Source organism: Globicephala melas, chromosome X (assembly GCF_963455315.2).
Source record: "Globicephala melas chromosome X, mGloMel1.2, whole genome shotgun sequence".
Taxonomy (NCBI): Eukaryota; Metazoa; Chordata; class Mammalia; order Artiodactyla; family Delphinidae; genus Globicephala; species Globicephala melas.
The window spans coordinates 99,155,971-99,181,045 of NC_083335.1; the positions used below are offsets into that span (position 1 = coordinate 99,155,971).

General features: G+C 40.2%; 1 protein-coding gene across 1 annotated transcript in view; it reads left to right on the forward strand.

Moving 5' to 3' along the window:
* Window positions 1–25,075, forward strand: part of DMD (dystrophin) — a 2,243,521-nt gene that overhangs the window by 1,838,076 nt on the left and 380,370 nt on the right. Inside the window, exon 56 of the mRNA XM_060293058.2 lies at window positions 19,458–19,630. Coding sequence (XP_060149041.1) covers window positions 19,458–19,630 — 173 coding nt within the window. The remainder of the gene's footprint in view (window positions 1–19,457; window positions 19,631–25,075) is intronic.

Here is a 25,075-nt window from a genome sequence, read left to right on the forward strand (position 1 = left end):
ACCAGCTTTTAGTTTTATTGATCTTTGCTATCGTTTCCTTCATTTCTTTTTCATTTATTTCTGATCTGATCTTTATGATTTCTTTCCTTCTGCTAACTTTGGGGTTTTTTTGGTTCTTCTTTCTCTAATTGCTTTAGGTGTAAGGTTAGGTTTTTTATTTGAGATGTTTCTTGTTTCTTAAGGTAGGCTTGTATAGCTCTAACCTTGCCTCTTAGAACTGCTTTTGCTGCATTCCATATGTTTTGGGTCGTTGTGTTTTCACTGTCATTTGTTTCTAGGTATTTTTTGATTTCCTCTTTGATTTCTTCTGTGATCTTTTGGTTATTAAGTAGTGTGTTGTTTAGCCTCCATGTGTTTGTATTTCTTACAGATTTTTTTCCTGTAATTGATATCTGGTCACATAGCGTTGTGGTCGGATAATATACCTGATATGATTTCAGTTTTGTTAAATTTACCAAGCCTTGATTTGTGACCCAAGATATGATCTATCCTGGAGAATGTTCCATGAGCACTTGAGAGGAATGTGTATTCTGTTGTTTTTGGGTGGAATGTCCTATAAATATCAATTAAGTCCATCTTGTTTAATGTATCATTTAAAGCTTGTGTTTCCTTATTTATTTTCATTTTGGATGATCTGTCCATTGGTGAAAGTGTGGTGTTAAAGTCCCGTACTATGATTGTGTTACTGTCGATTTCCTCTTTTAGAGCTGTTAGCAGTTGTCTTATGTATTGAGGTGCTCCTATGTTGGGTGCATAAATATTTACAATTGTTATATTTTCTTCTTGGGTAGATCCCTTGATCATTATGTAGTGTCCTTCCTTGTCTCTTGTAATAGTTTTTGTCTTAAAGTCTGTTTTGTCTGGGATGAGAATTGCTACTCCAGCTTTCTTCTGATTTCCATTGGCATGGAATATCTTTTTCTGTCCCCACACTTTCAGTCTGTATGTGTCCCTAGGTCTGCAGTGGGTCTCTTGTAGACAGCATATATACGGGTCTTGTTTTTGTATCCATTCAGCCAGTGTATGTCTTTTGCTTGGAGCATTTAATCCATTTACATTTAAGGTAATTAGCGATATGTATGTTCCCATTCCCATTTTCTTAATTGTTTTGGGTTTATTATTGTAGGTCTTTTCATTGTCTTGTGTTTCTTGCCTAGAGAAGTTCCTTTAGGATTTTTTGTAAAACTGGTTTGGTGGTGCTGAATTCTCTTAGCTTTTGCTTCTCTGTAAAGCTTTTAATTTCGCCTTCATATCTGAATGAGATCCTTGCTGGGTAGAGTAATCTTGGTTGTAGGTTTTTCTCTTTCATCACTTTAAATATGTCCTGCCACTCCCTTCTGGCTTGCAGAGTTTCTGCTGAAAGATCAGCTGTTAACCTTATGGGGAGTCCCTTGTGTGTTATTTGTTGTTTTTCCCTTGCTGCTTTTAATATTTTTTCTTTGTATTTAATTTTTCATAGTTGGATTAATATGTGTCTTGGCGTGTTTCTCCTTGGATTTATCCTGTATGGGACTCTCTGTGCTTCCTGGACTTGATTAGCTATTTCTGTTCTCATATTAGGGAAATTTTCAACTATTATATCTTCAAATATTTTCTCAGTCTCTTTTTCTTCTTCTTCTGGGACCCCTATAATTCGAATGTTAGTGTGTTTAATGTTGTCCCAGAGGTCTCTGAGACTGTTCGCAATTCTTTTCATTCTTTTTTCTTTATTCTGCTCAGCAGTATCATCTCTGTTTCTTTGCTCTTTAGTTCTTCTGCGTCCTTGTTTATCATTTCTTTTATTTTCTCCATTCTGTTTTTCAAGATTTTGGATCATCTTTACTATCATTATTCTGAGCTCTTTTTCAGATAAACTGCCCATTTCCTCTTCAGTTGTTAGGTCTGGTGGGTTTTTGCCTTGCTCCTTCATCTGCTGTGTGTTTCTTTGTCTTCTCATTTTGCTTAACTTACTGTGCTTGGGGTCTCCTTTTCGCAGGCTGCAGGTTCGTAGTTCCCGTTGTTTTTGGTGTCTGTCCCAAGTGGCTACGGTTGGTTCAGTGGGTTGTGTAGGCTTCCTGGTGGAGGGGACTAGTGCCTGTGTTCTGGTGGTTGAGGCTGGATCTTGTCTTTCTGATGGGCAGGTCCACGTCTGGTGGTGTGTTTTGGGGTGTCTGTGGCCTTATTATGATTTTAGGCAGCCTCTCTGCTAATGGGTGGGGTTGTGTTCCTGTCTTGCTAGTTGTTTGGCATAGGGTGTCCAGCACTGTAGCTTGCTGGTCGTTGAGTGGAGCTGGGTGTTGGCATTGAGTTGGAGATCTCTGGGAGATTTTCACCATTTGATATTACGTGGAGCTGGGAAGTCTCTTGTGGACCAGTGTCCTGAACTTGGCTCTCCCACCTCAGAGGCACAGCCCTGACGCCTGGCTGGAGCACCAAGAGCCTGTCCTCCCAACGGAAAAAGAGGAAAAAAGAAAAAATATATATATATCGTTGCTCCCAAAGCCCCCCTCCACAATTTGGGATGATTCGTTGTCTGTTCAGGTATTCCACAGATGCAGGTGCATCATGTTGATTGTGGAGAGTTAATCCTCTGCTTCTGAGGCTGCTGGGAGAAAATTTCCGTTTTCTACTTTGTTGGCACAGCTCCCAGGGTTCAGCTTTGGATTTGGCCCCGCCTCTGCCTGTAGGTCACATGAGGGCGTCTGTTCTTCGCTCAGACATGACAGGGTTAAAGGAGCAGCTGATTTGGGGCTCGGACTCACTCAGGCCAGGGGGAGGGAGGGGTACGGATGTGGGGCGAGCCTGCAGCGGCAGAGGCCGGCGTGACGTTGCAGCAGGCTGAGGCGCGCTGTGCGTTCTCCTCGGGAAATTGTCCCTGGATCCCGGGACCCTGGCAGTGGCGGGCTGCGCAGGCTCCTGAGAGGGGAGGTGTGGAGAGTGACCTGTGCTCGCACACAGGCTTCTTGGTGGCGGCAGCAGCAGCCTTAGCGTCCCATGCCCGTCTCTGGGGTCCCTTCTGATAGCCGCGGCTCGTGCCCATCTCTGGAGCTCCTTTAAGCAGCGCTCTGAATCCCCTCTCCTCGCGCACCAGGAAACAAAGAGGCAAGAAAAAGTCTCTTGCCTCTGCGGCAGGTCCAGACTTTCCCCCGGACTCCCTTCCGGCTAGCCGTGGTGCACCAACCCCCTGCAGGCTGTGTTCACGCCACCAACCCCAGTCCTCTCCCTGCGATCTGACGGAAGCCCGAGACTCAGCTCCCAGCCCCTGCCCGCCCCAGCGGGTGAGCAGACAAGCCTCTCGGGCTGGTGAGTGCCGGTCGGTCGGCACCGGTCCTCTGTGCGGGAATCTCTCTGCTTTGCCCTCTGCACCCCTGTTGCTGAGCTCTCCTCTATGGCTCTGAAGCTTCCCCCTCCACCACCACCCGCAGTCTCCACCTGCGAAGGGGCTTCCTAGTGTGTGAACACCTTTCCTCCTTCACATCTCCCTCTCACTGGTGCAGGTCCCGTCCCTATTCTTTTGTCTCTGTTTATTCTTTTTTCTTTTGCCCTACCCAGGTACGTGGGGAGTTTCTTGCCTTTTGGGAGGTCTGAGGTCTTCTGCCAGCGTTCAGTAGGTGTGCTGTAGGAGTTGTGCCACATGTAGATGTATTTCTGATGTATTTGTGGGGAGGAAGATGATCTCCATTTCTTAGTTTGCCGCCATCTTGGAGCTCGTCCTTCAGCTTTCTTTTGATTTCCGTTTGCAGGGAATATCTTTTTCCATCCCCTCGCTTTCAGTCTGTATGTGTCCGTAGGTCTGAAGTGGGTCTCTTGTAGACAGCATATATATGGGTCTTGTTTTTGTGTCCATTCAGCAAGCCTGTGTCTTTTGGTTGGAGCATTTAATCCATTCACGTTTAAGGTAATTATCCGTATGTATGTTCCTATGACCATTTTCTTAATTGTTTTGGATTTGTTTTTGTAGGTCCTTTTCTTCTCTTGTGTTTCCCACTTAGAGAAGTTCCTTTAGCATTTGTTGTAGAACTGGTTTGGTGGTGCTGAATTCTCTTAGCTTTTGCTTGTCTGTAAAGCTTTTGATTTCTCCATCGAAACTGAATGAGATTCCTGCCGGCTAGAGTAATCTTGGTTGTAGGTTCTTCCCTTTCATCCCTTTAAGTATATCATGCCACTCCCTTCTGGCTTGTAGAGTTTCTGCTGAGAAATCAGCTGTTAACCTTATGGGAGTTCCCTTGCATGTTATTTGTCGTTTTTCCCTTGCTTTCAGTAATTTTTCTGTCTTTAATTTTTGCCAATTTGATTACTATGTGTTTTGGTGTGTTTCTCCTCGTGTTTATCCTGTATGGGACTTGCTGCACTTCCTGGGCTTGGATGGCTATTTCCTTTCCCATGTTAGGGAAGTTTTCGACTATAATCTCTTCAAAGATTTTCTTGGGTCCTTTCTCTCTCTCCTCCTTCTAGGACCCTTATAATGCAAATGTCGTTTAATGTTGTCCCAGAGGTCTCTTAGGCTGTCTTCATTTCTTTTCATTCTTTTTTCTTTAGTCTGTTCCCCAGCAGTGAATTCCACCATTCTGTCTCCCAGGTCACTTATCTGTTCTTCTGCCTCAGTTGTTCTGCTACTGATTCCTTCTAGTGTAGTTTTCATTTCAGTTATTGTATTGTTCATCTCTGTTTGTTTGTTCTTTAATTGTTTTAGGTGTTCGTTAAGCATTTCTTGCATCTTCTTGATCTTTGCCTCCTTTCTTTTTCCGAGGTCTTGGATCATCTTCACTGTCATTATTCTGAATTCTTTTCCTGGAAGGTTGCCTATCTCCACTTCATTTAGTTGTTTTTCTTGGGTTTTATCTTGTTCCTTCATCTGGTACATAGCCCTCTGCCTTTTCATCTTGTCTATCTTTCTGTGAATGTGGTTTTTGTTCCACAGGCTGCAGGATTGTAGTTCTTCTTGCATCTGCTGCCTGCCCTCTGGCAGAAGAGGCTATCCATCCTGTGTTTTAATAAGCCCCCCAGGTGTTTCTCAAGCTCGCTCAAGTTTGAGAACCACTCTGCTAGACAGAACACCAATATGTGATGAAAACTCATATTCACAGACATATGTGGATGACATAGAGAAAACACCTCTCTCTGCTGCCTCCCATGGACCTTCCCCTCTGGCCACATAGAGTTACTCAGCTCTGACTTGTATTCTTATCTTGAGCTTTACTCATGCTTTTCCCTCTACGTCAAATTTTATTTTCCTATGTCTCTCCTGGTCAGCTCCTACTCATCCCTCAAGACCCTACGTCATTTGTGTGATGGCATCTGCTAATCTTGGCAATAAGGCTAATTGCTCTGTGTTCTCATAGGGCTCTGTCTGCTTTAACAGTATTCCGTGGGTTGTGTGTTTGTTTAAGACTTTTTCAGGAGACTGTGGACCCCTTGAAATAAGAAACTTATATCTTATGGTTTTATGAGTGTTTTCAGGTATAGTTTAGGAGAGACCCCTGTCTTTCTGCCAGTCCACAAGAGGGAATAATCAGACAGCCAGAAAGGAGCAGGACTCTGACAGAACCAAGCAGAAGGCTTGTTCAGCAAGTCTCTTTATTTTCTACTCAAGATAACATTAATTGTTACGCATTACCCCCATTGCCTTCTCAGTCCCCTATTGGTGAGGTTGTTTTGTTTTGTTTTTCTGTTAAACTCTATACTATATCAGAAATCTGAGCAGAGATTCACTAAAACTATGCAGTTCCTCTGCCCCTTTCTGAGAAGAGTGGACGAAAAACGTTTGTCCATGGTAAAGCACTATGGACATGACCTGTTTACCACTTCTGTTTCTTGGGGTAACTAGACTTCTACATTTGTAATCAAGATCAGTGACAATGATGAAATCCAAGTGAAAAGTTTCCTTTCTTGCCTCAGAGCACTCTGAGGCAGATTTCAACTGTTCTGTAACAGATATTACCATATAGCTCCCATGTAAAAATTCTTATTCTGTAAAATAAATCTGCAAAGACATCCTTTTCTCTGTTCTAGTTCTTTATGAAAACTTATATAGTTTATCTTATGGGCATAGAAAGACCTAAGCCTTCCCATACCTTACTCTTCTGGTGATAGTTTTTAATTTAATTTAATTTAATTTTTTCTTGGTGGTATATTTTATTTTTTAATTTTTAATGGTTTTTTATTGGAGTAAAATTGCTTTACAATGTTGTTAGTTTCTGCTGTACAATTAAGTGAATCAGCTATATGTATACATATATCCCCTCCCTCTTGGACCTCCGTCCCACCCATCTAGGTTGTCACAGAGCACCGAGCTGAGCTCCCTGTGCTATACAGCAGGTTCCCACTAGCTGTCTATTTGACACATTGTAGTGTATTTATGTCAAACCTAATCTCCCAGCTCATCCCACCCTCCCCTTCCCCACTGTGTCCACAGGTCCGTTCTCTACATCTACATCTCTATTCCTGCCCTGCAGGTAGGTTCATCTGTACCATTTTTCTAGATTCCACATATATGCGTTAATATACAATATTTGTTTTTCTCTTTCTGGCTTACTTCACTCTGGATGACAAACTCTTGGTCCATCCACCTCACTACAAATAGCTCAGTTTCATTTCTTTTTACGGCTGAGTAATATTCCGTTGTATATATGTGCCACATCTTCTTTATCCATTCATCTGTCGATGGACACTTAGGTTGTTTCCATGTCCTGGCTATTGTAAATAGAGCTGCAGTGAACATTTTGGTACATGACTCTTTTTGAATTATGGTTTTCTCGGGGTATATGCCCAGTAGTGGGATTGCTGGGTCGTATGGTAGTTCTATTTGTAGTTTTTTAAGGAACCTCCATACTGTTCTCCATAGTGGCTGTATCAATTTACATTCCCACCAACAGTGCAAGAGGGTTCCCTTTTCTCCACACCCTCTCCAGCATTTATTGTTTGTAGATTTTTTGATGATGGCCATTCTGACCGGTGTGAGGTGATACCTCATTGTAGTTTTGATTTGCATTTCTCTAATAATTAATGATGTTGAACATCTTTTCATGTGCCTCTTGGCCATCTGTATGTCTTTTATGGTGAAATGATAGCTTTTTTAAATCCACATGTTCTCAGATGAAAGAAGCATCGTCTCATGGCCAAAGACCTAGAATGCCCTGGGATTGCTTCAGTAAGATGTTCAGTTCTGAACTGAATGCTTTGGGAAGGATTAGTAGGTATATAATAGAAAACTCATGAATGAGTTTCTGGGCTCAGCAGAGTAGGTTCCAGGAATGAAAAAGTATCCAAGATATTTTACCGGATACTTTTTTAAATTTAGTTTTCTCGTCTATGTCATGTTTCCTTTGGCAGATAAGCCCGTGTTACCTGCTTTTATATTAATATCCACTTACTTAACCCTTTCTTTTTCCTTTCCCTTATAGACTAAAAAAGGAGTAATTGTTCTCTCCCATCACTATCCACTCTATTCCATGAGAGAAGAAAGCTAAATAGGGTGAAGTAACTCCCTAGGCACAGAAGAACCGTTACACTCTCCAGAAGAAGTAATTTGGTCTACTTGGTAGTAGATAGAAGTTAACTCACCAGAGAACACCAGGGAATCAGACCCAATTATGTCAGCAGGACTTGAGTTAACATCCTGATTCTAGAACCTTCTTTAACATTCAAACTTTATGGATACCTATAATTCATTTAAAGGTAATATTTCTAAGCTTTAGGCTGAGTACCCATAAATGAATACAGTTGTGTCCAATGTGTGTTTGTAAATTACTTGGAAATTGTCCTCCTATTTAAAGTGAAAGAAAATATAGAAATGTCTTAGATTTATTACATCATTAACCTTTTCTAAACAATCACCTCAGTGCAGGGTTGTTTTGTGGTTGTGGCAGGATATTATGAGGATTTTTGGGGAGTGAGAGATAGAATAAAGTTGTTGTTCTGCATTTAAAACATCTATAATTAAAACAAGCCAGAGGAAATTAGCTACATGGCTCTTATGATTTCTAGTGTATTATCAAAAATAATTGTGGCACTTTGCCATATGTTCTTGCCTTCTTACAGATTGCTGTTGAGATAAGATGAGACTTGACATCAACTAATTGCTTATTTCTAATACACAATCTTGAACTACAGTGTTTCTCTAGAGTAAAAAAAAGCTCTGTGACAAAGAGATTCAGGAAATAAGAGCTTTTCTAACTTTTAACTCTATACATAACACAGACAAATTGTATAAATAAATATAACCAGATGTGTTGGTTCATGGGAAGATAGTTGCCTATTTTAAGAATAAGAATGTATTCTGTTTTAGAGCCCTTCAAAATGATGAAAGGTATTAGTTCTGAGTTGACTGAGGAGGAATGAATAAGTTAATACCTAGCTGGAGAATAATTCCGTTGCCTAGCTATTCTACTCAGAGCATTGCAATGTGTTTCTCAATCCAAAGAGCTCACATATGCCTTAATGAGTTAATTATTGTATTGCATTACCTGTAGCCCAAGTCCGAATTCACTTGCTTTCTATCTGAAAGGTAGGGGAGGAATGGGGGGCAGTAAAAAAAAAAAAAAAAAAAGAACATAAATTCAGACAGATCTGTACTGTAAAGCCTGCTTCTGCCACATGAGACCTGTGGGATTTGGACAAGTTACTTCATCTCTCCAAATTATAGTTTCCTCAGTTGGGGGCTGAGAAAGCGTACTTTGTAGAGTTGATGTAAAGGATTTATAAGAGGTGTTAGGTATTAGTTTCCTGCCCCATTTCATCCCTCTACTCCACCCTCACCCCCCACACACACCATCCTGGCTCTGCAATAATAAATGTTGCAGTGTCGAAAAGGCCCATCTGGTCTTTCTCAGATAAGGATAGTTATCTTCAAACAGGCTGATTCCTGCACATAATACATAATACAAAATGGAAAGTACCCTCAACGTTTCGTATGTGGTTGTCTCTATGAATTAAACGTGCAATCTAGAATTTACGTATGAAGACCTTTCAAGATGACCATTGGCAATGATCTCCTGAAAGACGTCTCATGTAGGAAATGCTCACCCGATTATGAGCAATGAAGCAGTATAACAATATCTGAAAAAGTATTGCAACACGGTATGAGTCTTTTAAATGAGTTTTAGATATATTAGTAAAAAAGAAAACTCAGCCTGTCTAAGGACTGATTTTATTTTGTGTCACCAGCATTATGAAGGCATGCCATTCTTTTTTGTACCTCAAATACTAAGCCAGATGAGTACAGACATTAGTTCCCCGCTGGGTCCGTGGCATCTTAACTTTAAAAACATCCAATGCAGTATTATTCTACCTACCCCTTTTCAGTATTTTGTGTCCTTTGAAACTCACTCCTGCGTATTTTGGGGATGCCTAATAGGGTATGTTTTAGGTAGGAGTGTCCTGGTCCTATATGCAGCTTCGGTATCAGTGCCTTAGCCTTGTCATTGTACTTTACTTGGCACCAGGAGGTGAGTGTGTGCGTATGTGTGTTTGAAACGCAGCATATATAATGTTTGTCTTGCTCCTTATGGAACTTAAAATAACATTTTTATCTTTAAAATGCTTTTGTGAGTAGTTATCACTTGGCTGAATTCTACCTTCCAAAGGTCGAGCAAGAGAAGGATGAAACTGAGTCACGCATGCAGCTATTTCTGTAATTTATGAGCGCTCCAGGAGCATAGCATCCCTCTTCCTTACGTCCTCTCTGTTTCTGGAGCCACTGCTCTTTTGGTTCATGAGTGGCTGGGGCTGCCTGTCAGCCAGACTTCCTGTTTGCGTTCTCTCCCTGCTGCCATTTACCCTGAAAACTGCCCCCTAAATAATCATTTTCAAATCGTTTTTTGACTATGTCATGCCTGCACTGGAACCTGCAGTGGGATCTTATCATTATAGGATCACATATAATTTCCAGGCTGCTTTCAAATCTCTCAATGTCCACTCTGTACCCTTTAAACCCAGTTGTTGACCCTTCACAGCACCACTACCTCTTAGATCCTGCCTACGTTTCTGGCTCTCATCCCTGTGCATTTGTATTCGTTTTCCTTGAAATGGCCCCACGTCTTCTTGGCTATGAAGCTTGGAGTCGTGGAGGAAGGGGAGAGGGGTCCGGAGGGATACAGTTTTAATGAAAGCTCTCACTAGATCAGGCATTAAGTTAGCGTTTAGATGCTCTACCCACATCACTTCATCTAATCTTTGCCTAAACCTTATAAGGTAGATACTATTAGCCCTGTTTATGGTTGGAAAAACACAGGCTTTGAAGTATTTTATAATTTGTGCCAAATCATAAAACTAGCCATGGGAGGAACTTTAGAATCTTAAGGGATCTTATGACACTAAAGACTGGGCCCTTTCCACTGTGCAATACTTTGTCCCAATCTATGCTAATTACCCCCATCCACTCCAGGCTTTAAGACATACCCATGTCTTTATGTACTCTTTACTCATGTGGACCTTTGTAACTCTTCCTCAACTGCTTCAAATCAGATTCCCCACATAGAGTATAAACTCTAAACATAAAACAAACATTAAAAAATCATCCCCCAAACCCTCCCTTTGATCCTTCATCCCCCTTCAGGTGCTATCTTTTTTTTCATCTAAACTCGGTAAACTTTTCAATAGTTCTGTGTGTTCAGTTAACCTCCTTAATTAAGCCTTCTTACTCTTACATCTATTTCTTCTTCTCCTCTGAAACTGTTCATATCAAGGTGACCAGTGACCTTCCTTGTTGCCAAATCCAGTAGACAATGTTCTGTTCTAATGTAACCAATCTCTTTTGACACTGTTGCCTGCTCCTTTCTTTTTGAAACCCTCCCTCCTGTCTTGGTTGCTATGACACCATAATTTCTTAGTTTTTCTCCTACTTCTTTGGCTCCTCCTTTACTGTATCCTTTGCTAGGTGGTCTACCCCTACCTAATCTCTGAATGTTGGCAGTCCTCAGGACGTGGTCCAAGGGCCCTTTTTCTTCTCTCTCGCTTCTTTCTCCCTAAGTAGGCTTACCCATTCCTATGGTCTTAGTATCAGTAAGCCGAATGATCCCAAATTCTTAAAGTCAGCCCAGACCCCCGCTCTGAGTTTCACATATGTACTTGAAACCTCCACTTGAATGATTCAGTCACTTTAAAGCATGACATGTGACTAGAACACAAAACTGACTTTTCCCACGGCTTTCACCATTTCAGTAAATGACACTACCATCTGTTGTTCAAGTCAAGAATTTGGAGTTACCATTGAGATATCCCTTTCCTTTATTTTCATCATCCAGTCCATTAGTATGTGTAAGAAATCCAACATCCAAATTATATCTCACATCAGTCCACTTCTCTCCTTCTGCAGTCACCTGAGTCCAGGCCACCTTTATCTCTTGCCTGGATTAGAGGCCCTGGCCTCTAACTGGTCTTTTTGTTTCCTCTCCTGCCTTCGTTAATCTCCACATAGCAATGTAGTGATTCATTTAAAGCCTAAATGATAACATGTCACTACCCAGGTTTAAAAGCTTCTATTGTTTTCCATTGCACTTGAAATAAAATTCCAACTCCTTACCACGGGACTTCTAGGCCCCACGTTATCTGAAGCCTCTCTTACCTCATCTCCAGCCACATTTCTTTCTCGGGAAGTTTTAGCCAAGATCTTTCCTATCACAGAGCTGATGCAAAGGTCTGCCCTCTTACTTGGGAGGACTTCTGTGCCCTTGGGTTTTCCTATAACTGGTGTCTTCTCATCTTTCAAGTCTCAGCTGACACTGAACCTTCTCTCATAGGTGTTCCTTGACCACCATAACCGAAGAGCACCCATCACCACCATATGTACACCGTTACTCTTATCGTAGCCCCCCTATTTGTTACCTCCAGAGCATTTTCTTACGTTACTGAATACCTGTTTATCTGTTTACCATATTTCTCCCCTGTTCATCCTATTTCTCCTTTTATCCTTTTATGCTGTGAACATCAAAAAGGCAGAGGTTCGGGGTTTTATCACCACTGCAGACCTGGGTGCTAATATATTAAATATTAGTGGGAGGGAGGAAGGAAAGAGAAGAAGGGAGGGAGGAGTGAAGGGAGGAATTAAGGCCTGGGACTGCACCTTTCTCACAACGTATGTATTCCCACAGCTCCTATTGAAATCTTGGAGTTAAAATAGGTACCTAATGCATGTTTGTGTGATGAATAAGTATGCAGACTCTTTTGCACTGTGACAGAATAAAAAGAAACAAGGAAAAACAAGATGCAGAAGCGAAAAGATACGTCCCTTATCCAACCTAGTATATCTGAAATGAGCTCTTCAATTTTAAAAAAGTAATTTTCAGAATAGCGTAAACAAGAGGGTCAGACAAGAAGAGAAAGCATCACGTGTTACGGGAGTTTGGGATTGCTTAAGGCAGTCTGACAGATGGGATTTTGCTCCGTTTCCTCTGGGGTAATCCACTCTAGGCCGGGCATTTCTAAAGATTAGATTTTGAAATAAAGCTTTGCACCTGGGAATGTACTGAGGCAGGAGAACATATCCCTTCTCTCCACTGTTGTGGTGCTTAAATGTGAGAATTTTTGAACAAGATATGAAAGCAAAGACAACAAACCCTGCAGGATAATAGTCTCTGAGAACCTTAATAACAGCCATTTTTAAAGCAAAGCCTGTGGACTCCTAAATCCATAGCTGCTCGTTTAAGATGCATTGCGATGCAGTGGACCTGAAAACACACTCCTTATCTACCTAGAGCAACCAGGCTCCAAGCCAAACGGCAGTCCTCAAATTAACTCTTGTTTATCTCGGGATGACAACTCTCCTGCTTTTAAAAGAAATGCAATGGCCACATATAGAAGAGAAAAAAGGAGTCACACCCACTGTGAATCTGTATCCAACTGCATTTCCTGTGCGAGTTAGGAACCTCTGGTGGTTAGATTAGAATTCTTATAAAGTCAAGATTGTGGGTCCAGTTCCTTTATATGGGCGCTTCTCAAAAATCCATTGGGGAGGATAATTCTGTTTTGTTTTCCTAGTTTTAATTTCCAATCCATAACAGACTGATACTTTTGTAACACACAATAAATTACTTTAAAAAATTACAAAAACCAGACACAAAATGCAAGCCCATGCTTTTTAGTTTTAGATTGCTATAAACGTTTCTAAAGATTTACTCTCAATTTCTGTTCTCATGATGGACCGTGTGTGTGTGTGTGTGTGTGTGTGTGTGTGTGTGTGTGTGTGTGTGTTTGTGTGTGTGTACTCCAAAACCTCAAGTATTTAGAGCCAATGTTTAACAAATCATGTTGGGTAACCAAGCTAAGGGAGTTTTACTTTTGCATGTTTGTTTTTGTTTTATTTAACTTCTGTAAAGCATCAACACTGTTTCAGAATAACTACGTTGGGTAAATTCATCTAAAGGGTTTTACATACACTGCTTTCTTCTTAGAGTTCACTGAACATAAATCTACCTTTTTCTGGCTCGTTCAGGATCATTAACATTACTTATTTTGCTTTGCTTTAAAGTTAGGTGATGCCTTCAAGGGCTAATAATATATGTAGGGCTATTAGTTTTCACACTTGTGTGACCCTGGTCAACTCTGAGTGCCTGCAGCTCCTTTTACACCTTTCTGGTTCTCTGTCAGGTGTCACTTCTTGCTGCTCTCAGTTTAGCCCTTAAGGATTACTTCTCTCCATTTTGGATCTTCTGTTTCTGACCTTTTAAGTTCTTAGAAATCAGAACATCACTTTTCTTTTTTTTCCTATTAAGCTTATTTGAATTAGGCAAAAATTACCAGTAAAGAGGAACTAATGACCTTATCATTATTCACATACTAATTGCTTTCAGAAAAGATTAGAGATGGTGTGTTCGTAATGATTAATTTTGTGGGGAGGTTTGGTCACTTTTTCTTCCTGCGTCTTTTTGTTTGTTTTATTGCTTACTCCTCAGTTATATTCAAGATAAGGAGGTTATCTTTTTAAATTTTTATTATTTTATTTTTTTTTTTGCGGTACGCGGGCCTCTCACTGTTGTGGCCTCTCCCGTCGCGGAGCACACGCTCAGGATGCACAGGCTCAGCGGCCATGGCTCATGGGCCCAGCCGCTCCGCGGCACGTGGGATCTTCCCGGACCGGGGCACGAACCCGCGTCCCCTGCATCGGCAGGCGGACTCCCAACCACTGCGCCACCAGGGAAGCCCCGAGGTTATCATTTGATGAGTTCTTTTTTAGAGACAAATAATTCCATAAACATAGGAAAGAGAATATGTGGAATCTATTATCCCTGATGTTTTGGAATAGTATCATAACTATTTGTTTGGATAATAAAAAGAGGTGTGTAGTAGTAACTAATTCTTGGCATCTTCCTTCTTTATTTTTCGTCTTATAAAAGTAAGACTTTCATAACTTTTCATATTCCTCCCTGGTTGTCTTACTACTTTCGATCACCATGGACCATTCTACTTGTCAAATGAGATGGTACAAATTCAATCAATAATCTCACCTTTGTCCTTTACTTTTCTTTATAAACTTCTGTTCTCAGTAGCTTCCTGAAAGAAGGTCTTTATCCTACTTAGTTTAAGGACATCGACCATATTCTGCCTGTTTCTTCTCAGCAGTCATTGTCTATTCCGATCAGGCCGTGCAGTTCATTGTACCTGCTCGTAATCCAAACTCATTGCCACGTTTTTGCCATTTCCAGGCTTTTCTCACTTGGAATACCCTCTTCCTCTTCCCTTCACCTTTCTCAATCCTATCCATCCTTCAAGGCTCAAACGAAGTTCCATGACTTTGTTAAGTCTATTTCTATCACTTTTTCCCCACACTGATTCTCTTATAATAGAAATCCTTACATTAGCTATTACTTATTAAAGGCTTATTGTGTTCTAGATGATGTTCAGAGTATTTTACAAAAATTATGCCATGTAATATTCAAAATAACCCAGCAGATAGGTATTATTATTTAATATTTAGTGAAGCCAAGGAGATTAAAGAGTCTAAACTTATGCAGCTAATAAGGGAAAGAGAAGGAAGAGACCAGAATTATGTCTGTTTAACTGCACGTTCCCATTAGTTTTCCCTGGAGGCTGAGAAAGGGGACTTATGACAGAAGTAGGCTAGATGCTCAGAAAAGAAGGAATGGTGAGATCTGAAAATGCTCTCCAGGAAACACAATACTCCCTACTCCTAAAACTGCCTTGTAAGCATATAAGCATACTGCTTGCCTCCCATCTGAGCTTTCTTGATATTCACAGTTGAAATTTGCTCCATAATTATACATAACTCTAGGCTATATGTCTCTTTCTGAGGGGAGGGGCTGCATATTATTTTGCCATTGGCACCCATTTTCTCAATTATTTTATGCTCTCTCTCTTGTATAGGATGTATCTGTCCACTACTTTGGATATGTTTAACAATCTCCGTATTAATAAGACGGTAAAGTTACTCTTTGAGTACTGGAAACAATGTTAGTCTGCCTTGTGCTAGATTTGCTGAAATTTAAGCAGGACTATTATTAATAGGAAACATTTTTTAATTAATAGGAAAAAACTCAGAGGTGATACAGCCTAGTGGGTAAGAGCCCAGTCCCTGGAGTCTGACGGCCTGGGTTTGAAATTTCGCTGTATGGTTTATTAGCTGTGTGACCTTGTGCGTTTTTTACTGAACCTCTCTGTAATTTCATTCTCTTATGTGTGAAGAGAAGATATTAATAATGCCTGCCCTGGAGAGTTACTGCGAGGATTAAATGAGCTCATGTATATACAGTGCTTTAGAGAAGCGTCTGTTGTGAAGGAAGTCTTATATATGTTGTTGCTGCTGCTGCTGCTTCTGTTGTTATGTAACAAATCCTTTTTCCCTATTCATTAGGTATTGTTCTTCCTAAAGAATACAATCACAAAAAGAAGAGAAAACTTATATTGATCGTAGCAACTAAGGCTTGAGTGATCTTTTCTCGTTAGGTCAGAAGTGAAATAAAACTACTAAAAAATATCTGTGAAAATTACTTTTTGTCCAGATTGGGTCTCCTCTGAGAACTCGATTCTCCATTCTAACCTCCTGCTTTTCTGGGGCCCCTGAGTCTAAGGTTAATCTTAGGATAAATGCCATCGTGGTAATTTATGCAAATATGAGTGTGCTCCTTCCTAAGTGCCCTGTCAATGTCTCCCTCCCCACCTAGGACTCATGCTGCCTACTTGTACTAAAAAATCTCCACTACAGCAGGCCAGCTTCCTAAAGAAAGCCTTATGGTCCTCACCGATACTCACCTCCCTTTTAGAGCAACCTACCTGAGTCCTGTATCTTGACGGAATCCCTGCCAGCCCGCCAGCCCAAAGGAGCATGGCCAAACTACGTTTATGCTGATATGTCAGGTCATGGCCTCCTGTAATGTTCACATGACTCTTCTAGACAGAGGAGTGAATCACTGCCAGGAGAATTTCTGTTCTGGCAGCGGGGATATTTTGTAGCAGACTTTTTCCGGTGCAAATAAGCGTTTCTCACAGGTGGTCCCACATGTCCAATTGCAAAATGAAAAGTGAAAAGGGTAGTCAGGACTCCATTTTTCATTTTGAACAAATCAATCCACGTGGGTAAAGTTTAATCAAAATCAGTAATGCCGTCTTTCCGCGTGCTTTAACCTCGGTAGCTGTTTCCCCTTGTTAGCAGTAGCCTTGTTCAGCTTCGGTAACTACTGTCTGTTATAGCCAGTGCTTACAGCAGCAAATGGTGTGTGGAGACAGCCTAAGATCTTCTAGAGTCAAAAGAACTGGATCCACTGCCCACATTTAACACTTTTGGCAAGTCAGTTAAACATCTCTGAGCCTCGGTGCTCTCATCTGTAAAACAGAGAAAATATTATGTACTTCACTGGGTAAGGAGTAGGAATAAGTAAAACGATACACGTGTAAGTGCTTTGTAAACTGTAAAGCCCTTTACTATGCATGTGTCCTTTGTTGCTCTACACTACCATCATAAACTAGAGAAGTAATACTGAGTTAAGAGCTACCTTCCTGCCAATGCTAAGACTTCACTTCAGCTACTTCTGAATTTCCAAGGGGAGAAATTTTAATCCGAGTACGTATGAGGTTTGGCAGGAAATTGTCAACGTGTAGTTGTTAATATGAATGACTTAAACAAAAAGTGCATACTAGATTTTAGAAAAAGTAAAGGCATAACTGTCTCTTGCCTTCCTCTTAGATTTCCCACAGTGCTAAGGCTAGACAAATAACCAGTCCTCAGCAAGCACTGGTTTATCAATTTTATATTCATTTTTTTTCTCGATGATACAACAAAGATGTTTAAATTCAGGGCCATGTAAGTGGCAAAGATGAAAATGAGCAAATTTCATGAATCAACATCCTGTTTGTGCTTGGGAAGACCTCTCATTTATTCAGCAAAGTATTGATGACTTCACGATACACATAATAATCTTAAGGAACTATTGATTGAACCTGGGTCTCTGCTGTAAATGCAGGACATAAAAATTCAAATGTACTATAATTTATATGCATGCTAGTGTAGAAAGCTGATTGTATTAGTCAAAAGATCTTAATTTGTCGACAACAAAAGGTTTGGTCTTAATTCCTTAAGTGTGTACTCTGAGGTCAAGTTTTAGGTAGCAAACCACATACAACAAGAAGAAAAGTAAAGTAAAAGAGAGAAGTGGGGGCATTATCCTGATAACTTGGATCTGTTTGGTTTTTATTCCTGAATTATTTAGATATATTAACCTCAATTTTCTCTTTCACTGAAGAAGTAGCAAATTCAGCAGGGTATGTTTTTCCATGTAGGTACACAAAGATAAATTGGATATATATTTGATGAAGCGCCATTCAGCAAGAAGCCCAATACTGGTTTTCTATCACATCAGCTAGTTTCAGAATCAGGCTGTTTCCTTCCAAAACAAGCCTGTTTTTGATGGGATAAAGATAGATGCTCCTCGATATGTTTTAGTATTTCTATTCTTTCAACTCCAGATGGGGTTTATCCATATTCCCCTCCTGTCTTCCAGTCGAAGGCAATGAGACAGAATTCTCTTTAGAGTCCATCGGTGATACTTTGGCTGCCAGAAATAGTGACAGGAGACATTCATCGTCCATCTCCCTGCGTCTAAGAGGCTGCAACTGAAAACACAGGCCACTTCTTCAGACTTTGTAACATGTTATTGCTGCCACTTTTCCTTCCTTACTTTAGAAGAGTAATTTAATTCAATTTTAGAAAGGGGGGGAATTTTCTAGTTACACAGATCAATCCAGTTGTTCGGAGCTTCAGAATGAATTTTTAAACTTGTTAAACAGAAGCATACAAATCTCTAAAAGCAAGTCAGATAATGTACAAAGCCTCCATTCATTGTGTAGGCAGAAAGGAATGCTGGTACCCGGCAGCTCTCTAAGGAATGTTCCTTTGGCTTTGACCGTTCTGCTGGGAACAAGGAGGGAAACACATATAGAAAATGAATTTATAATGTCTCTGGCTTATAATGGAAAAATGATAAGAAAAGTTGGCTGTTTAATATAAACTATCAGTTGCATATTCCAGGCCTCCTCTCTTTGAGGTCCCTCCCACATCCACAGGCCTGGCTACCGTTTAGTGAGGAGTACAAAGTGGCTGTTTATTATTATTGACTGATGAGGCCTGTGGTCTGAAATTCATTCTGTCAACAGAATGTAAGCAAAGTTGGCATTTTAAAGCAGGGCTCTTTCAGTCGCTGGGTTTTCTCGGGATTGCTATGCAACAGGATCAGTGCTGTAGTCCCCGGTTCAAGCTGAAAATGTTACACAGGAAGACATACCATGTAAAGGTCAGATTCTTCTACTATGATAATTTTCTTGATCTGTGTGTATACAAATGAGGTTGAAATCATCACTTCTTATCAAAGTCCTATGGACTTTCCACCTGTTGAGCCTAAAAATGTGATGGTATTTTAAATGGGAAGTCTTGCTAATGAATGTATGGTGCTGTAATAATTGTGTGATGCCGTTTTACCAAGGTGAACTTAATGTGTATTGTCAAGAAGATTCTCTCCTATGATCAAATCCCATTAATGTGCTGGTGCTATGGACCAAGTACAGCCTTGTTTATTAGTCTCTCCATGCTTTTGTGGTCCGAGTCAATTCTACGATTACTATGTGCTCGGAAAATATGACTTGACCCATAGTGTAATACGATGATTGGCACTGTGGTGCACTTTATCACGGAGTTTTATTTCCTATCACTTCCATGAAATAATGCATTTTTTCCATGGACTAGAAGACATAAGTTATGAAATTTATAAAGTTACAAATGTATTATGTTCCAATTCATAATCTCAAGGAATAAATCTATTATTCCTAATTAGATGCCCACTTTCAATCTACATAACGACATAAAGAGATGATATACCAAGAAAAGTGAGTCGGAGGTGTATCTTCTTGTTAGTTGAGCCAATTGAAATCCCTTTTGAGCTAATAGTCTATTTTTTGCAGTTCTCCAAATTCACAGTCACAGCCGGTCTCTTTTGTTTGGTAATTCTGCGTGTGTTCTTCTTCCTGATGCCCTGTAGGACCTCCAAGGAGAAATCGAAGCTCACACAGATATCTATCACAACCTGGATGAAAATGGCCAAAAAATCCTGAGATCCCTGGAAGGTTCTGATGATGCGGTTCTGTTACAAAGACGTTTGGATAACATGAACTTCAAGTGGAGCGAGCTGAGGAAAAAGTCTCTCAACATTAGGTAAGAAAAGATCCGGAACAACAAAAAAAGGCCAGAAATGAATTAAAATGGCAACATGCCCCTCACTTGCCTAGCACAAGTAGCTAATATCTCATATGTTTATGTAAATCCCCCAATTTCAGAATGATGTATTTTATTTTGAATAAATGAATCATTTATTTGCTCAGTATGGGGATGATACTTGAGGGTTCAGATGAGATTAGAATGGTGCTATGTTATAACCATGGGAGACATACTTATTAAGACATTAGAGTGAATTCAAATGAGGAACACAGCTACCCTGATTTCATAGTGTTCTCTCTTGGTTTATCACAGGGTTATTCAAAAAATGATAAAACTAACGTCTGTTTATTATGGAATTCTTTCTTTGGCATTATTCTAAATGCACGTGAGGACCTTCTTTAAATACCCATAATACGTTATAATTAACATTGTAAAGGAGACCTCGCCATAGCTCCCACAGCCAAGCAGAGATTATAACAACTGCCTGCCTTTTGCTTCCTCTCAGATTGTGTTACCGTATACCCTGTAAACTAAGCCTTTAGCTGTTCCGTACACACCTGTTTTGTACTTTGCCCTTTTGTGTGTCGCAACATTCTCTTGAGAAGTTAATGAAGGTGTCTTCAGCATTGTTGTAAGGAGGGCAGAGTGAAGCTCTTGCTGTACCTGTTTTGCACTAGTTCAGTGGAGGGGCAAAGAGCAGAGAGAGGAAGTGAAATGCCCAGGGTCACCTAAGTGGCATGGGAGGTACAGGGAGTGGAAGTCAGGCTTCCTGCTTTCTAATCAGTTGCTTTGCCTAATTCACGTCTCTTTATAAAAGTACCTTGTGTTTTCTTCTGTGTCTAGAGGAGCAGTGGTAGTGGAGGGAGGTAGAAGAGGACTAGTGGAATGCACTCAACACTGGGAGTTGTTACTACCTCTAGGTCGTAAGATTACAGGAGGGAGATGATTTTTCTTCTTTACAGCTCTTCTAAGTTGTCCCAAATTTGGACATAGAGTATCTTTACTTCTATAAATGAGGCAAAAATATAAATGAAATTTCTTCATTTGAAAGCACTCTTGTAGAAATCTGCACGTAATATGACAGAATAATGATGATAGCAACTCACACTTACATGGTGCATCACGTACTGTGCAATGTCATGGGCACTTTAGATTTGTCCACGCATTTAATGCTCTCAGCAACTGTAAGAGTTAGATTGTATTATTATCCTCTCTTTGCATTTGAAGAAAGTAACACACGGAGTGGCTAGATAACTACCCCGAGGTCACTTAGTTAGTAAGCGGCAGATCTAAGATCTGAACACAGGGAGTCTGGCTCCAGAGTCTGAGCTTTGAACAGTTGTATTATGCCGTAGAGTATAAAGGAAGAAGGAGAAGGTAAGACCCACCTAACTTTTACACATAAACACGTAATAAGTGAAAGGATGAAACAGAAGAGCAGATTTCTGGGAGGAGGAAAGGATTTATTTTTATTTCTGTGGTTTTCCCCCCGAATTTGCACCCTGGCTTCCGAGACACTCATTTTTATCTCCCTTTTTGATCCATGAATTTTGTATTGATGTGTGGGTGATGAGTTGTGGGCAACAACGGGCGATGGCATTTTCAAAGATAGGGAGGTTCCATTCGCGTTCTACAGCTTCACCTCTCAGAGAGGTGAGTATATGTAACGACACCGGCCACTTTCATAACATCTGTCATTACAAAGGAATGAAACTTGTGAGATGGGAAAGATATCGGTAGATAAAGGAAAGAAAAGAAAGTTATTCTTTTTCTCGGGAGGGAAAAAGAAAGGTGCTATTACTGTTCTGAACGTCATTCAGTGCCTTTTCTCTCTTTCATGTGAACTTGATGAAATAAAAGGAGGATTGAAAGCGGCAGACAGCATGTCAGCCAAAATATGGGCTCTTCATTCTCAGCAATTTCCCATAAGCCAGCTACTGCAGTTTAATTCTTGCTGTCATTAAACAAGTAGAAAGCAGTTACCTTAGCTCATCTAAGGTACTTCAAATTCTAGAATTTAAACACTCAGATCAGCGGTTTTGGCTTTTTAGTAGGCCTCTCGAATAATACAGAATGTGTTATCAACACTCACTCATAAAAAGCGAGGAAGTAATTCTTCACATCAAAGCGATTCGGTTTATTTCCTGACGCTTGGTTGAAATAAGGCCATCAGTCAATCCGTACTGAATGGCAGGGTTCAGTTGAGAGAAGCACAGTAGAGGTAGTAATTGGGGATTGTTATGAAATAGGATAGATGAACCCTGGAAGAGTTACGTACCGAACCATCAGTGACACATAAGCTTGCATTGCCAATCTAGTCAGTTCCTCTGTCGCCGTTATTTTGTAGTGAAAAGTCACCACAATTTAAAAAAAACTTCCAAAGTCACCCTGGAGAAACATCCCTGTGTTTACCTTAACCTATGACATATTATACTAAAACATGTCAGTTGTTCATTATTTCATAAGAGATTCTGAAGCCATTTTTATATTTCAAAATATAAAAACATTAGCGCTTAATTTCACAGGTATCCATTTTTTAATGAGAAAAAATTGAGTCTGAACAAAAATGATTCTGAAGTTTCCCTTTGTGTTCCATTGACTCATAAGCGGTATCGTTGTGCTTGCAGATCTAAGTCCACATTATGTCTTGTACCCTCCATTTATTTTCCTTCTGCCCTGTCTTTCTCTTCTTGTGATTGTGGTTCTGATTGATTGATTGATTGATTGAAGTCTTCATCATGTCATTCCATATTGATAGATTTGGCTCTCTTTCTTTACATATTGAGACCATCCATTGCACATTTACAAAAATATTCTTCCTTGGACACTCTTTCTATCACATTATTCCTTTGGTCAAGAACTTTAGTCTTGTTGGTGCCCATATTTCACTCTTTCATTTATTTGTTCATTCAGTAACTATTTACTGAATGTTTACTGTGTACTAGGCACTCTTCCAGGCACGGAGGATACAACAGTGAACAAAACAGTCAAAAGTAAATCGTTGCTCTCATGAAGCTTATATTTAGTCACTAGGATCTAGTGACCCTTCCGCTCTCTACCAACTATGCCTAATAAGCCCCTGCTGACCCCTTCCCTCTCTGTCCTTCCTCTGCCTCCCACTTCATTCCTCCCCAAGCAGCAATCTAGTTACTGCCCCAAATGGATTCTCTGAGTCAGTAAATTCTGCTTTCTAACCCCATTCCTGCTCTCCAGCAATTTTCTCACTGTCCCGTACGAGTACATCCATTTGCCGGTCCTCACACTTGGAACCACCATCTCTCCTCTGAGCCTCCAAATTTTGACTCAAATTCCATAATCAAGATTTCGCTTTCTGACCGTTCCTTTACCAGGTCTTCCCTGTACTATTCTCATTTATACTTGATGGCAAGTTCCTTTAAGCATTCATGAGTTGTTTCGTAGGGCTGTGCTTGCTGCCTTCAGCTAAATTAGATACATACAAAACTCCAAGCTATGAATGAGTCAGTGAGGTGGAGTAGAAAGGGTCTTGGACCAACAGTTGAGTGACCTAGCTTCTCCTCTGGCTCTGTTACTACCTAGCATCTGATCTTTAGCCAGTCACTTAACTGCTTCAGACTTGAATTTTCTCTCTCACTGAAATGAGGACGTTTGACCAGACACATGGGTGGTCTCTTCAAGTTCCCTGGCAATTCTACAATTCTGTTATTTTTTATTCTACAATCACTCTTTATAAACCTAGGCAAATTATCAAGATTTTCTACCTTGGTTTTCTTATATTGAAAAGAAGTGATTAAGTTCAAAGATATGGTATAAGAGAAAGTAAATACTGATACAATGTCTTTGAGAGAAAAGAATAGTTTGATTGAAATTGTATCTCATAATTTAGTTCAGGGAAAGTAGGTGCCATCTGTTCGACATGCGTTATCACACTGCATTTTGACCAAGAGGTATAAGAAAGAGAAGTAAATACTCAGTGATAGCTGAGTGCCGTCCAACAAAAGATTAACCGCTTTAAGTGGGAGAAAAATAAGAGTGAAAATTTCCTACTTACGTGTATACGTACAAATACACACGTGCGCGCACACACACACACAATCACTGATGACATTATGCAACGTCAGGATGGTGATTAGTCATATAAAGTGTTTCTCATTCTAAAATATTCTATATCTACAAAACTTGCATTTTTAATTTTGAAAATATGAATAATTGGAGAAGTGATCAAGTGCATAAGAAACGTGTATGAGGATTTCAGTTTAATCTGCCACCAGATTATATTTTCCAGATTATTGTATATATTATTAACTGTGAGAATCACATATGATGTCCACGTAGTTTCAGCAAAACTTACATTCTGTGAGATTGTTATACTTGGGGGAAAAACGTGTAGATATTATATAAAGATAATCCCTTTCATGAAATTTTGAACATTAATTTGAGACGTGAGGACATGGACATTATATAGTCCACAGCAGCAATAAATCTCTTAGAAAGTACTTGGTATTAGAAATTAGAATAATTAGAGGTCTTGCTCTAATGGAGGACAAAGAAAGAGCAAAAGAAAACAAAGTCTTTTTACCTTTGAGTGAGAGAAAAATGCTACTTGGATGTTGAGTATCTCCAACCTTCCTTTTCTTTTTTTTTTTTTTTTTTCTTTTTTGCGGTACGCGGGCCTCTCCCGTTGCGGAGCACAGGCTCCGGACGCGCAGGCTCAGCGGCCATGGCTCACGGGCCCAGCCGCTCCGCGGCATGTGGCATCCTCCCGGACCGGGGCACGAACCTGTGTCTCCCGCATCGGCAGGCGGACTCTCAACCACTGTGCCACCAGGAAAGCCCACAACCTTCCTTTTCTTACTCTTGGGATGTTAATTATGTTTGAAAGTTGGAGTTCATGGCCCATCTGGAAAAAAAGTGTTTACTTCTCTTTGGGCTTAATTCTCTTTATTTAAAGCCCCATAGCTCCCATTTTATTTCTGCGGTTCCTTATTATTTCTGCTTTCTTAACCTTTTCTTTCTGTATGCTTACATGCTATCTTTTTACACAAGGGTACCAAAGATATAGAGGGATATATTGTTAGTTTTATAAAGGAAGTCAAAGTGAAAAATGACTTCAATATAAAACATTTTGCTTTAAGAATAGATGCCTTTCAGAGTAAAGTTTTATTAAGGGTTTCAAACTAGGCATCGACTGAATCATACTTGAGGTATCGGTGTCTGGAGAAATAACATTCACTTTAGCAGCCCTATAGTTCTTAGAGTCCTGACAGTGAAGAGTTTCTTAAAGCCCAAACTGTATATCCCAACACACCTAAAGGTTCTGCATTTTACCTAAACCTTACAAATTATAGAAATTATCTGCTTATTAAAGATCGCTACTTCCGTTGTTAAAAGCTAGTAACCCCTAAGCTCTTGTCTTCACTAATAAAGATTAATAGAAAATGGATAGAGGCTAAGTGTGTAGCT